We start from the raw sequence: 14,012 nt of genomic DNA on the forward strand, positions 1-14,012 counted from the left end.
ATAAAAAAAAACTGTGTCACTTTCAAGGACACCATAAGCAGCCAGTTAATACATCCAAGCTGTTAAAGAAAAGGTTTCTACAGGGCTTGTTTTGTTCGCCTGTAAAGAACACATCGAGGAACTAGACATACAAACGTCAGCGTCAGAAACACTAAATGCTTCCGGCAAGAACCTTCAAAATTAAAGTTTTATAATCGACAGCTGTCGTAAATGATTTTGGCCTCCAGGGGGAGGTGTATGCTCACAGCTATCAGCGCTCATAAGCGAAATAGCAACAATATCAAAAGTTTAAGTAGACAACGGCATCCAAACGTTTCGTAAAAACTAAAGAAACGCTTCATAATATTCATACATTCACAGTACACATTTATATATAATTTAATGACAGTAATGATGTAACTTCGACTCAAAGATCCTGTAAAATGTCAAAATAGCAGACCTCTAATAGACATATCCATGTGATTTTTTTACTACATTTTAACCAAACATTGCTTTACACTCATGTCGTTCTTATTCTTCTTGATTAAACTTTAAAATCCGGACTATGAAGCAGTCGCTCTGGGGAAAGTTGGTGTTTACGAGAAACCTTGAATGCGTCACTGTTCCACCCCTGTTGGGCTGGCACTAAGCTAACTCTACAGCAGCATACCGACACACATACACACAGATACACTGTACCCTTAAACCTTAATAGGCCAATTTAGCCTGTTCGTTACGCAGAAGTAAGAAATATTAAACACTGTCTGTATAGCTGTAACGTCATTTGCGAGTGCACCGTTAGCAGGCTAACGATAGTTGGCTGAAACTCGTGCTCTGGTAAGAATGACTCGCCTTCCATGTTTACTGCGATCTTGATTCAGCTAGCTAGATAGCTAATCAATCTTGAGAAAGAGTAACGGTGTAACTCACTAACATGGGGGATTGCCAGTCAAAGATTCAGCTGCATGTTTCATGAGCTGTCTGATAACTGTCTGATAACTGATTAAGTGGCCACTGGAGTATTAACTGTTATTCGTTATTTGTGTTGCTACAAGTGGAAGATGTTTGACTGCGTCTTGGAGCTAGCAGCTAACGTTAGCGTTTTCTAATGTAATGAATGTTCAAGCTATAATGTGTAGACAGTGTTCAGAAGAAGCAATTTATACAGCTTATACAGTACTGTGCAAAGGTCTCAAGCCAACCCTCGTTTCTTTATATTTTGTTTGGGAAATTGAGAAGGGGTGCAGTGATTTATTGAAACATGTGCAAACACCCATTGAAATACAGTATGTAAGGCAAAACAGAATTTGTATAATTAGCTTGAATGTCTGTATTTTGTATGACTACGTTTATTCTTCAACACAGCCTAAACTTTCTTAGGCGAGTGTGGCTTTCATGTAATTTTCATTAAGTAGTCTGTGGGAATAGTTCTCCAGGCTCTTTGGATGTTGGCTGTCAAGATGATCCCTGCTTCAGTAATTAAAGTTTGAGGTCTGGGGAGGCCAGGCCATGACTGATAGTGTTCCTCTGCTTTTGCTGTGTTTTTGGGATCACTGTCATGCTGAAATATGAAAGCAGCTAGACACTCCAGACTGTATTGCAATTTTCTGATTGTAATTTTCTGGATTCAGAATTCCATCCGCTTTGCCAAGATCAGCAGTTTGCAGCCATAAACTCCCGTAGACATTCACTGTTGTACCTCTCTCCTGGCCGCCTCCATACTTATCGATGATGATTTGAACGAAAAATGTCAAATATGCCATTGAATTTCAGTCCAGACTTTTCTCTCTGTTTCTATTCATTAAGAATGGCTTCTTGACAGCCTCTGTTCCACTGAGACTATTTCTGATGAGGCTTCATTGAGCAGTAGATGGCTCGATTGAAGCTTCAGCATGTCTTTAGGTCCCATTTCAGGTCTTTGCTGGATTTTTTTATTTTTTCCTATTTTCTAAGGACATGACAAGTATTTGGCGTGTAGCTCCTTGAGAATCACCTTGTTTGTGCAAGGATACTATTTTATAACTGTCAGACTGTGTTATCTTCTTTATAGATGTATCTAAAGAAATGGGAACAAATTGTGTTTTCTGTGACAGGCTGCTGCAGTGTTTAACAAAGTGCCTCAAGACCGTTTTAAACAGATTCTTTGCTAAAGTTCTGTGCCTTTTTTATCCTTGAAATGATTCACAAGTTATTGTTAATTGGGTAAGAAATAAACAAACAAAACAAAGCCCCCTGAAAATAGTCAGAACCAAGGACTTGACTGTAAATTACAGAAAAAAACCCAGCCAATGTGCAAGATTACAAGAAATTTTGGCTCTCTGGATACAAAAAATAAAGAAATAAGTTGTGACTCTAGACTTTTGCATGCCACTGCGTATGTACAATCCATGGTACATGTATAAAGAAGAAAGAGTTTTTTGTCTCTTGTTTTACAGCTGAAAACCTTCCACTGGAGGCTGCTGGACTTGACAGATCCAGCTATGTGAGCTGCTCTGATGTGTGGATTCCTAAATCCATACAGTGCGTGGTTGAGACGGCTCTCAAGCTGGTCTAGAGGACAACACTATTACTGTGACATACATATCCAGCAGACCTGCAGCTGATTTAGCTGAGCAGGTGTATGTTGGTCAAAGTTGTAGCATAACTCCCCAGAGCTGCCTCCATCCTCCCTTCCTCTCCCTCTGCAACCCCTCATAGGACTACTATGCCACTGGGATTGGGAAGAAGGAAGAAGGCGTCCCCGCTGGTCGAGAACGAGGAAGCGGAGCCTATCCGCGCGGGTCTCAATGTGCCAGGTATGGAAGGCATCGATGGTGGGGTCGTCGGGCTGGGAGAAGGCGCCACCTCCGAAGGCCTGCCGCCGCCACCTAACAGCATGCGGCCTCGCCTCATCTTCCACACCCAGCTCGCTCACGGCAGCCCCACAGGCCGCATCGAGGGCTTCAGTAACGTGCGGGAGCTTTACGCCAAGATTGGCGAGGCTTTTGGGATACCACCGTCAGAGGTAAGCCTTCCTGCAGACATTAATGGATTTGAGGATTTATAGATTTGCTCCAGATATGCTTGTGGCAGAATTTACCTGATGTTTGTCTTCCTTCACAGGTTATGTTTTGCACTCTGAACACTCACAAGGTGGACATGGATAAACTATTGGGAGGTCAGATCGGGCTAGAGGACTTTATTTTTGCCCACATTAAAGGCCAGAGAAAGGAGATAGAGGTGTTCAAAGGCGAGGATGCGCTGGGGTTGACGATCACTGATAATGGAGCCGGCTACGCTTTCATCAAGGTGAGGAATGTTTAAGTGATGGAGAAAGTGTTTTTTTATTGACTCAAGCACCACCGGGTAAAGGCGTGACCCTGGAATGAAAGTGAATCAATTACTTGCTGTAGGGAGAAAGCGATGAGCTTAATAGTGAATTGGATTTTTTTTTTGTTTTGATGGTTTTTCAGAGGATTCGTGAGGGCAGCATCATCCACCAGATCCAGGTCATCAACGTGGGGGATATGATAGAGTCGATTAATGGCCACCGCCTTATTGGCTGTCGACACTACGAAGTGGCCAAGATGCTGAAGGAGCTTCCCAAAGGAAAGGAGTTCACCATCAAGCTGGTGGAGCCTCTTAAAGCCTTTGGTAGGTGCTGGAAGAAGATGCTTGAAAACCTAGTTTGAAGGGACCTGTTAGGGCTTTCCTTTTTTCCTATCATTTATAGATATATAGTTTTATATGGTAGGAATTTGGATAAAAATGTTTTTAAAAAATTACATTAGCATATTTCCCCCCAAAAAACAGTCTGGTTTCGGCCTGCTCTTAACACATTGAGGGGTTTTTTTGTACCCTTAGATCTGTAGGATGTCACTGAGGAAGAGACATCCTTTACATATGAGGGGTAGCCAATCAGAAGAAAGCTGGCTTAGAGTGAGGGGGAGGGCAGGTCAAACAGCTAGTTCTAGACAAAGGATTGAAGTTTTTGGCTGTGGCAAGGCCTAATATGAGGTAAATAAAGGTTATTTTGAACAGTGACTTGACACTTCTAATGTAGAGCAACCCCACAGGGTGTACAGGTTTGTTTTTGTGCCAGGATTCTAGGTCTGCGTCTTGGACCCACCTTTTCACTTGCTCTCTTACAAATATATATTTCATCGTGCTAATAACATCCTTATTAGTACATCAGATGTCCTAAACAGAAACCTAGAGTGGTAAACGAACTACGTTTTCAGTTTTCCAGCTCACGGAGTAATAAGTAGAGAGTAATAAAGAGGATGAAGACTGCCGCAGCAGAGGGAGAAATCTTTAATTATTTCTGAAAAGGTTTAATTCTGTTTTGTAGACATGATTAGCCAGAGATCTGGTGGGTCTAGGTCAGCTTCAGGGGTTCAGCTGGGGACCGGCAGAGGAACCCTTCGTCTTCGCTCTAAAGGGCCTGCCACTGTGGAGGAGCTGGTGAGCATGCCTGCAAGACCTGTGAACTAATAACTGGTGGTTGTACTGTTTAAATAAAATGTCCCGTTGCTGCTCTTCTAGCCCTCTGCATTTGAGGAAAAGGCCATCGAGAAAGTGGATGACCTGCTCGAGAGTTATATGGGCATCAGAGACAGCGAGCTGGGTGAGTGTGAGTCCCCGATGGCTCTGTGAGTGTCTCACTTAGCGTGATGTGAGTTAAAAAAGATCTTATGTTTTTTTTCTTCCCCTCAGCGGCTACCATGGTGGAGCTGGGAAAAGACAAAAAGAACCCGGATGAGTTTGCAGAGGCTTTAGATGAAACCCTGGGAGACTTTGCCTTCCCCGATGAGTTTGTTTTCGATGTGTGGGGCGCCATCGGAGACGCTAAGGTCGGGCGGGTTTAACGACAGAACCGAAGCAGAACGACCTGCTTTGCGTGTGTGCTTGTTACACCCACAACATTGAGCACTACTAGAAAACCACAACACTACCGTCATGAGTTTGTTTTTATTCCACTGCGCACTCTTTCTATTTTTTTGAGTTTGTACTGTTTATTTTTGTTTGTTTTTGGGAGACTCATCCTTAAAAATGAGGATAATCCAGTAAACGGGAGAGGAAGGTGACTATGATGACTTCCAAAGTGCTTTTATTTGTCTTCCAGCTGTTCCCAGAAAATACGAGCACGCCAACGAGCATTTCCTTCGGCTGCGTCACATGAACCTGCATGTCATTGTTGTAGTTGCTGGCAGTGGACCAAACACGGGGCAGGTTTCTAAAATGGGAGAAATGGCAAAACAGAGGCTGACACAGAGGAGATTGATATGGATCTTTTTTTTTTTTTTTTTGATTGTTGCACTGTGTTGCACGCGCTGTAAACCAACTACGGAAGTGAGCATGGATTACACTGTACCTGTTGAGCGACTCTGTTATTGCACAAGCATGGGTCTCCCTGAAGTACAGTGTCGTCCTGAAACACTAAATGTTACTGTGATGGATCAGTTTTACAAGCATGTGCTGTTACATTTCTCTCCTCATAATGAATTTTGCTGGTTTTCCTTTTTATTTTTCTTTCTTTTCTTTTTAAGTAAAGGTAAAAGGAGTGTTCTCGGAGAGAAGTCATAGTAAATTGTAGCTCCTGACTAAAAAGACCAGAGGTGTTTGTTTACTGTTAACACATTCCGTGATGTAATGAAGTTAACCGTGCAGACTGTCTTTCACACATTTGACAGTGTTTGAGAAAATCAGTGTTCATTTACTTTCATTGAAGTATGTGCTAGGAGAAAGAGAAGAACGGCGGTCTCCAGCTTGTGGATCGTGTTGACTTGTTATTTTTTTATAGCCGGTGTGTTTTTTATATGAGGTGACGTGATGTCTATTTTAAAACAAGGTTTGCATAACTGACGAATAATGAAAACTTGTGTTGCAGTTTATTATGGAGAGCAGTATTACAGAAGAAGAAAGAAGTGATGAGTTGGAGTAGTTGTGTTTAAAAAAAGAAAAAAAAAGAAAAGACAATAGATCTGCCTTCATTTCTTCTTATTTCTTACATTTTATATACTTTGTTAGAAGTCTGCGTTCTGGTGCGTGCGATTGAAAAATGAGAACACTTGAAGCAGAATGGGACCAAATAAGTTTCATCTCCTGCAGTCGTTTGTTCACTGAAAGGAAAAAAAATACAGCGGCAATGTTGCGCCAGCTACTTGGTTTAGGTAAACACACGTCTTAAAGAACTCTGGGTGTTTAGCCTTTTCTGTATATCCAAATGTATGAAGCTATTTTGTAGTTTTGTTTGATTCTTTCAGAGTTCATGGATACCTAAATGGGTTATGATGCTAGAATACTGTAAAACTAAGGAGAAGACATTATTTTGATGGCTTTGTATTACACCGGTGTCAGTGTCCAAATATAATGCAATAACATCCACACAGCAGCCGTCCTTCTGTTTCTTCTTTCATCAACTTAGCACAACAAACTGCCCCGTGGCGTCTGGTCTGAAAAATCTTGATTTGGATGAGTTTATTCAACACTTTGAGCCACTATTGTGAAACAAAGAGACAAAACTGCAACAAACCCGTAGTCTTTTCCAAGATTCTGAGAAACCGTGCCCGAGAGCACTTTCTGTGTTTGTGTTTCTTCTCACTCCTGTGTCTTCTTGAAATATAAATGACATTTAACTAGACAGTGAACTAGGTGTCAGCAGGTAATAAGATCTCTCTGGGTCAACATGATAGTGCTGGTCAAGCTCAGCAAGGTCACTTACAGGCCTCAATGGAGGGAGGTGACAAACTGAAGAGCCGCCGATGTTCCTGCCACTTTATAAAGGGGCTTTTTCAGCATTTCTTTAATAGGATTTTCAGATGAGTTACTGCAGTTCAAACATTGCAGACAGGCCAAGTCTCACTAAAAAGTGCAAAGAAAGTCTATGAGACCAAACGTCAAATATAATTGCAATTAACAATAAATATTTTGTTAAACGTGACACTAAATTTGAAGCATGAAGATGAGACAATGACAGTACAAATGAGGAAAAAAAACATTGTATTTAATGAAATGAGTAACAAGAGTGTGTGTGTGCGCGCTGCACATGCAAGGATGTCCTCTGTAACTATGAATGTCAGACATGGTGATGTATGAGGCTCTAGAAAATGATATTACTGAGAGGAGATATAGATGGAGAGATGTCATAAATAACTAAATAAGAATGACTAATAATAACAAAGATAATGATAATAAGGACAGTAATAGTAAATACATAAATAAAAGGAACAGAGAAATAGGGTTATGCATAATAATTGAGTAAAAACTATATCTGTAATTGGCTTGGATTTGGCCTTCCTCGCCACATCACCTGCTCCAGAGGGTCCCAAGAATGACAATAATAGCAAAATTACTTGTTTTGCTATTATTATACTTCAAGCTTATTTTTATTCGAGGTTTGTGAGTACACAATGTCTTTGTTCTAGTTTGAACAACAGACCTTTTACCAGGTAAGTGTTACCTTACCTGGTAAAAGCTTAAAGTTTAACTTTGGTTCACTATTACGACCTTTTTTCTACATAGAAGAATTTTCAATAGGCTGGACTGTGTCCAGTTTCCTAAGCTTCCCTGAGGCTAACAAATGAGGGGTGGTGACATGTCCTGTATTTACTACAAGCGAGGTAAACAAGTTCTTCAAGTCCCTGTTGCTCTATAACCTTGGTTGCTCATAAACTGTGTCCAGACTGCTCTCTGGACTCCCTGCAGGGTACTTACAGACAGCAGCTCCCCCTCCCACACACCCTACATCAAGAACCATGGCGTTGCGCCCACGCGCTTCCTCCCAGCCTTTAAAGCTTACCTTCTTTCAGAGTTCTAAGCTAAATTCGTTCCTGCGACCTCGAGCTGTTTCGTCACAGTCAGGCTCCATGCTGGAAGATGAGCTCTCCTGTCCTATATGCTGTGAAATCTTCAAGGACCCGGTAGTGCTCAAGTGCAGCCACAGTTTCTGTCGGGCCTGTCTTCAGCAGTTCTGGAACAAGAAGAAGGCCAGGCGTGAATGTCCTGTCTGCAGGAGGAAGTGCTCGCTGACTGAGCCCACAGTCAGCTTGGCTCTGAAGAATGTGGCCGAAACCTTCCTGAAGGAGCACGGGTGCAGGGGAGCCACAGCGGGAACTGGGGCTGGTGATACAGGGAAACAAGCAGTGACAGTGGATTTTAAGTGCAGTACACATGAGGAAGTTCTCAAACTCTTCTGTCTGGATGACTTTGAAGTCCTGTGCTGTGTGTGTCACACCTCCAAGAAGCACCTCGGACATCGAGTGTGTCCCATAGAAGAAGGTGCTCAGGATCTTAAGGTATTGTACTTTTGTTCCCTTTCCTGTTACCCACATCCAGCTTTAGCAGATGTCTACTCCGCACAGATCCTTGTTATGCTGGAAGGAGTTAAAAGGGAGTTCTTCCTTCCTGCTATCACCAAGCGCTTGCTTATAGAGGTTCACATAATAATTGGAGCTCTCTCTTGTATAGTATGCGGTTTTCACCTTATGAAATAAGCACCTGCTATTCTTAATTGGAGCTACATAAATACAGTTGAACTATTTGCCATTTAAGCAAACTACCTTTGACCTTTTAGTCCTCCTTTGAAAATGTCACTTTACTGCTTTCAAATTGAAGAAGGTGATACTTTTGCAAACTGAGAAAACTGTTAACATTGTTCAATGTACAATAAGATAAATATGACTCTTTATCCTCGCTCTTCAGGCAGAGCTGAAAAATGAGCTGATTCCTCTGAAGAAAAACCTGCGTTGCCTCTATGAAGCCAAGCAGGAGTGTGATGACACAACTGTGCATATCAAGGTATCAATAAACACTCAGATACCACGAAACACTAGAGGACATTGAAGTTGACGTAACAGTGACTGAAGTTGAGCAGTGCAATGTTAAGTGTGTAAATATGTCAGCTAATGTCTCAGAGCAGGTGAAATATACTTCTCAAAAAAGTTAATGTCTAACATCAAATCAGATAAACTTCCAGGATACTGATCTGGTCAGTTAAGTAGCAGAGAGGGTTGATGGTCAGTTTCAGTTGCCTTGGTGCTAATTAGATTAACAACAGGTACTCTAGATGGGCAACAGTGAAACAACCATCCAAAAACATGGTTTTAAAAGTGGAGGCCACTGACATTTGTTCCATTCTTTTCTGGTTTTCAATAGTTTTGCATTTGTCTAGGGTCAGTGTCACTACTTGTAGCTTGAGGCAATACCCGGATTGTGCAGATTGCACAGGTAGTCCGGATCCTCCAGGATGGTACATCAATGTGCCATTTTCAGGTTTGCTGTCTCTCCCGGCGCAGTCTCAGTAGCGTGAAGGAGATTCCAGGAGAGAGGACGTTATTCTAGGAGAGGTGGACAGAGCCGTAGAAAGTCCTTAATCTGTCAGCAGGACCGCTATTTGCTCGTTTGAGCAAAGAGGAACAGGATGAGCACTGCCAGAGTCCTACGAAATAACCTCCAGCAGCCCACTGGTGTGAATGTCATGATGAAACAATCATGTTTAGGGAGTGGCACCATTGGCTAGGCAGTGGCAACACGAAGGAACTGATACCACTGACTGACCCTCACTCTCGCCTAACATAAATCCAACAGAACACTTCTGGGACATTATGTTTTGGTATGAGCTGGTGGGTTGCACCTCAAGTCCCTTTTGAGGAAGTATGGATAAAGAAAGAAAATTAGACTAGAAATGAATTTTTACATTGATCCATATTCCCATGTGTAGAACCAGACTCGGGCCACAGAAAAGCAGATCAAAGAGGAGTTTGAGGAGCTGCGGGAGTTTCTCCGGAGGGAGGAGGAGGAACGGCTGGCCACTCTGCAGAAAGACGATAAGGAGAAGAAAGAGCTAGTGAAGAAGAAGTCTGACAGCATCGCCAGAGATATCCTCACCTTCTCCCATGCTGTCATTGCCATTGAGAACGAGATTGCATCCAGTGATGTTAATTTCCTTCAGGTGAGCAGATCTTAACGGTTTTCCGCATCACATCCATGCCACGAAACACACTGCTTATAACTCTTTCTTTCCTTATTTCAGAATTATACAAACACAAAGAAAAGGTAGGAGGTTTAAAAAAGTATTTGGCAGCGTCATGCCAGCTTCAACGCTAGTGATTCAGCACTACTTTCTTTTTGTGTTTCTTTTACCTCTCACAGAGCACAGATCCTACCCAAGAATCCAGAAAAAGTCTCAGGTGCTCTTATAAATGTGACCAAGCATGTCAGTTCCCTCAAGTACCACGTGTGGGAGAAAATGGTGGATCTGGTTCAGTACAGTAAGAACTCACGTGACTCTGTGACACATTCTTGTATACATCACCAAGGAAGATTTTTTTTTTCTTTTAGAGATCTTTGCATTTAAACAGTTCAACGTATCTCAAATTTCTTTCTTCTTCTTAATCACCGACTATGTGTAATCTTTTAGCACCCATCACCTTGGATCCTAACACTGCCTACTCCTGGTTATCCCTCACCTCGGATTTGACCAGTGTGGCCAACAGCGGATCCCTGCAGCAACTCCCGGACAATCCTGAACGGTTTGGTCATTTTGTGTTTGTTCTGGGCTCAGAGGGTTTTACATCAGGCCGTCACGCCTGGGAGGTAGAGGTGGGCGACAAAGTGGAGTGGATGCTCGGGGTGGTCAAAGAGTCCATTGACAGGAAGGGCCGCATCTCGGGCTGTCCCGAGGGCGGCTTTTGGATGATCTCATACTTTGAGGGGGAGTACTCAGCCATGACAAGGCCCAGCACCCCGCTGCATCTGGAGGGGAAGCTAACTCGAGTAAGGGTGCAGCTGGACTACGACTCTGGAGAGGTCATCTTCTCCAACCCTGTCAATATGACACCCATCTACACTTTCAATGACTTCTTCACTCAGAAGTTGTACCCCTTCTTCTGCCCTGGTGCTAACATCAACGGAAACAACCCCAAACCTCTTAAAATCTGCCCCGCCAAGGTGACTGTGTGGAACAGCGCGACGTGGTGATTAGTGAGGACCTTAGAAAGGACATCAGTAGAATTGAAATTCATTATATGACCCAAGTGTGAATCAAATGATTAAGCAAATTATGTCAGTGCATGATTGTTGGTAAAATGAGCACGACACAAGCTGAGTGATGACAGCAGTAATTGGTTTATTTCACTTGGGTTCATTTAGTGATTGACTGCAGGTTACGAAGCCAAAAGAGGCTCTTTAGAGTGAACAAGGGGACGCAGTTGCAATAATTATGCAGCAAGGCTCCATTATACTTCTCAGCCAGGCAGGCTGTCACACTAAGCATCTCCTGCCTACTGTCATGAACATCAATATCCCCCTAGTGGTTCCTCACACTGGAACACAATTATTTTCACTTCTAGTTCAGAAAAACACAAACAACCTCATGCGAGTGTCACAGATGATTTAAGTTTTGCTTTTCCCCCCGCCCGGTTCAAATGTGACACAGATCTGTCATTCACTGCCGGTATAATCATTAGAACACACACTTTCACTCATCTGACCTGGACTTTTTTCATACGTGATCATTCTGAATTTAATGGCTTTGCAACAACTGTTTTATAAAATATTATACAGTTTTAGTTTATCTGACTAAGTGTGTCTTTAAGTCTTTAAGTTTTGTACAGTGACTCCTGCAACAGCTTGTTTTCCATGCAATGATGACGCATACACGCAACCATTGTTTGTATAAATGCTGAACATAATTGCTTGGTAATTGTCCTTAATTAATAAAATGATCATATTCTGAGACCACTCTTGTCCCTCTACATTATTTTATTGCGTCCTTTATACAAGATGTAACTGGAAACTTGATCTCCTCTTCTCCACACATGGAACTGCCAGGTTGCGACACTGAAAAGGCTGTTTTGTCCTCTCCTGTCGGAGAGGAGAAGGCTGGTACAAAAATGTCAGTGCAGAGGTTACATGTTAGTAAGATCAAGCTTTTGGGTGGCAGATCACTTACCTTTATGCTGCAAAAAGAAATGGTAGGGATGATGATGCATGCGATTTTAGATCTTCTTCTAAAGGGGAAATGCAATCTAATGATGAGGACCAGAAGGAGCAAGAGTTAAAGTCTGCTTTTTCTAATTTAAAAAATACAAGACAGCTTTAGATGTAGTATTTTATCCTCCTCAGTCCTTATTTTGATGCTCAACATTATTGTGGACTTTAGTCTGCATGTTCTCTAGCCTGCCACCCTGCAGGGGGCCTTTGGTCAGAACCCCTGCTTTGTTAATCAGCAGGTTGAGACCCACTGTATTCACCAGGGAGACCTCCTGCTGGGTGTACTGTTTTATGCAACAAAGGTCAGTGGCGTCTGACAGAGAAAGAAAGAAAGTGGAGCATCAGGGGCGGTCAATAGTGAACAGTCAGATAAATATCAGAACAGTGGGCTAGTGGTGGAGGCGGGGCCTGTTTGTTCCCTGGTATGTACAGACTATAACAGGAGAACATCCAATGATCAGGCATAACATGACCACTAAAATGTAGCGTGAATAACACTCAGTATTTGTTCATCATGGCGGGATTTATTAGGGAGCAAATGAACTTTGTTCTCAAAATTGATGTGTCACAAGCAGGGAAAATGGGCTGTTTGTCAGAGCATCTTCAAACCTGAAGCTCCTGTGGGGTGTTCCCAGTCCACAGAGGTGAGTATCTATCAAAAGTGGTCCAAGGAAGGGACAATGGGGAGCCAGGGTTCACTGATAAACATGGAGAGTGAAAGCTGACCCATTTGGTCCAATTCTAGAGATAAGCTAACGTAGCAAATTTCTGTAAAAGTTAATGGTGGTTCTGGAGATGTCAGAATACATAGTGTATCGTAGTTTGTCGTGTATAGGGCTACATAGCACAGACCAGTGTCCGTGTAGCCCGTGCTGACCCGTCCCAACAATGGGCACAACTGGACCATAAAAAGGAGCACAATAATGACTTTGAGAAGCTGACTTCAATTCAATTCAATTCAATTTTATTTATATAGCGCCAAATCACAACAAAAGTCGCCTCAAGGCGCTTCATAGATACAGAGAAAAACCCAACAATCATATGACCCCCTATGAGCAAGCACTTTGGCGACAGTGGGAAGGAAAAACTCCCTTTTAACAGGAAGAAACCTCCGGCAGAACCAGGCTCAGGGAGGGGCGGCCATCTGCTGCGACCGGTTGGGGTGAGAGAAGGAAGACAGGATAAAAGACATGCTGTGGAAGAGAGACAGAGGTTAATAACAGATATGATTCAATGCAGAGAGGTCTAATAATACATAGTGAGTGAGAAAGCTGACTGGAAAGGAAAAACTCAATGCATCATGGGAATCCCCCGGCAGCCTACGTGTATTGCAGCATAACTAAGGGAGGATTCAGGGTCACCTGGTCCAGCCCTAACTATATGCTTTAGCAAAAAGGAAAGTTTTAAGCCTAATCTTGAAAGTAGAGATAGTGTTTGTCTCCCGAATCCAAACTGGAAGCTGGTTCCACAGAAGAGGGGCCTGAAAACTGAAGGCTCTCCCTCCCATTCTACTTTTAAATACTCTAGGAACAACAAGTAAGCCTGCAGAGCGAGAGCGAAGTACTCTAATAGGGTGGCATCCAAATTCCCCAGATCTAAATCCAAGTGAGCATCTGTGGAATGTAGTGTGTAAACAAGTCTGATCCATGGAGGGCCATTTGCTGCCGGTAGCACTGGAACATTCAAGGTGGATGGAATAATGAAAGAGGAGGACTACCTCAAAATTCTTTGACGTCACCTCAAACCAACAGCTAGATTGTTGACATGTAAACACATTTGGGTGTCCCAGAAGAACATTGATCCATATATTCACATCAAAACTGGTTTTGAAGGCTTCTGGACTACATCCCACAGTGGAAAAAAACAGTTCAAAGAAACCATTAAAAAACAAAAATATCAAGATATTCATGTATGTAAACTTCTGAACACAGATGCTGTAGTGCCCTCACTCAGTTGGACAACAGGATGCTTCTTTTGTCACCGTTTCCTGTGTCTGTAAATACATAGAAAGAAATTTAAACAATCACAAGATGCAATCCATCAGTTATACTATTTTTTTT

At 42.5% G+C, this 14,012-nt stretch overlaps 2 protein-coding genes across 3 annotated transcripts; both read left to right on the forward strand.

Moving 5' to 3' along the window:
* The first annotated feature begins 590 nt into the window (after positions 1–590).
* Positions 591–6,345, forward strand: gipc1 (GIPC PDZ domain containing family, member 1). 2 transcript variants are annotated; one of them, XM_085454433.1, is made up of 7 exons: positions 591–816; positions 2,415–2,983; positions 3,082–3,267; positions 3,432–3,612; positions 4,310–4,422; positions 4,504–4,585; positions 4,675–6,345. In XM_085454433.1, exons 2-7 carry the CDS (start codon positions 2,684–2,686, stop codon positions 4,824–4,826), a joined length of 1,014 nt encoding a protein of 337 aa, XP_085310559.1. In that variant the 5' UTR covers positions 591–816; positions 2,415–2,683; the 3' UTR covers positions 4,827–6,345. The 2 variants fall into 2 exon arrangements, with proteins under 2 accessions (XP_085310559.1, XP_085310560.1); XM_085454434.1 differs by having other exon boundaries at positions 2,677–2,983.
* A 63-nt stretch (positions 6,346–6,408) lies between these two features.
* Positions 6,409–11,698, forward strand: LOC146711553 (E3 ubiquitin-protein ligase TRIM39-like). The gene is made up of 6 exons (XM_085454431.1): positions 6,409–8,255; positions 8,662–8,757; positions 9,680–9,910; positions 9,992–10,014; positions 10,111–10,229; positions 10,379–11,698. Exons 1-6 carry the CDS (start codon positions 7,716–7,718, stop codon positions 10,936–10,938), a joined length of 1,569 nt encoding a protein of 522 aa, XP_085310557.1. The 5' UTR covers positions 6,409–7,715; the 3' UTR covers positions 10,939–11,698.
* Positions 11,699–14,012: the final 2,314 nt, after the last annotated feature.

The sequence above is a fragment of the Copadichromis virginalis genome, linkage group LG4, assembly GCF_057382275.1.
Source record: "Copadichromis virginalis isolate Kocher_CV1m ecotype Utaka linkage group LG4, C_Virginalis_male_GT1.1, whole genome shotgun sequence".
Taxonomy (NCBI): Eukaryota; Metazoa; Chordata; class Actinopteri; order Cichliformes; family Cichlidae; genus Copadichromis; species Copadichromis virginalis.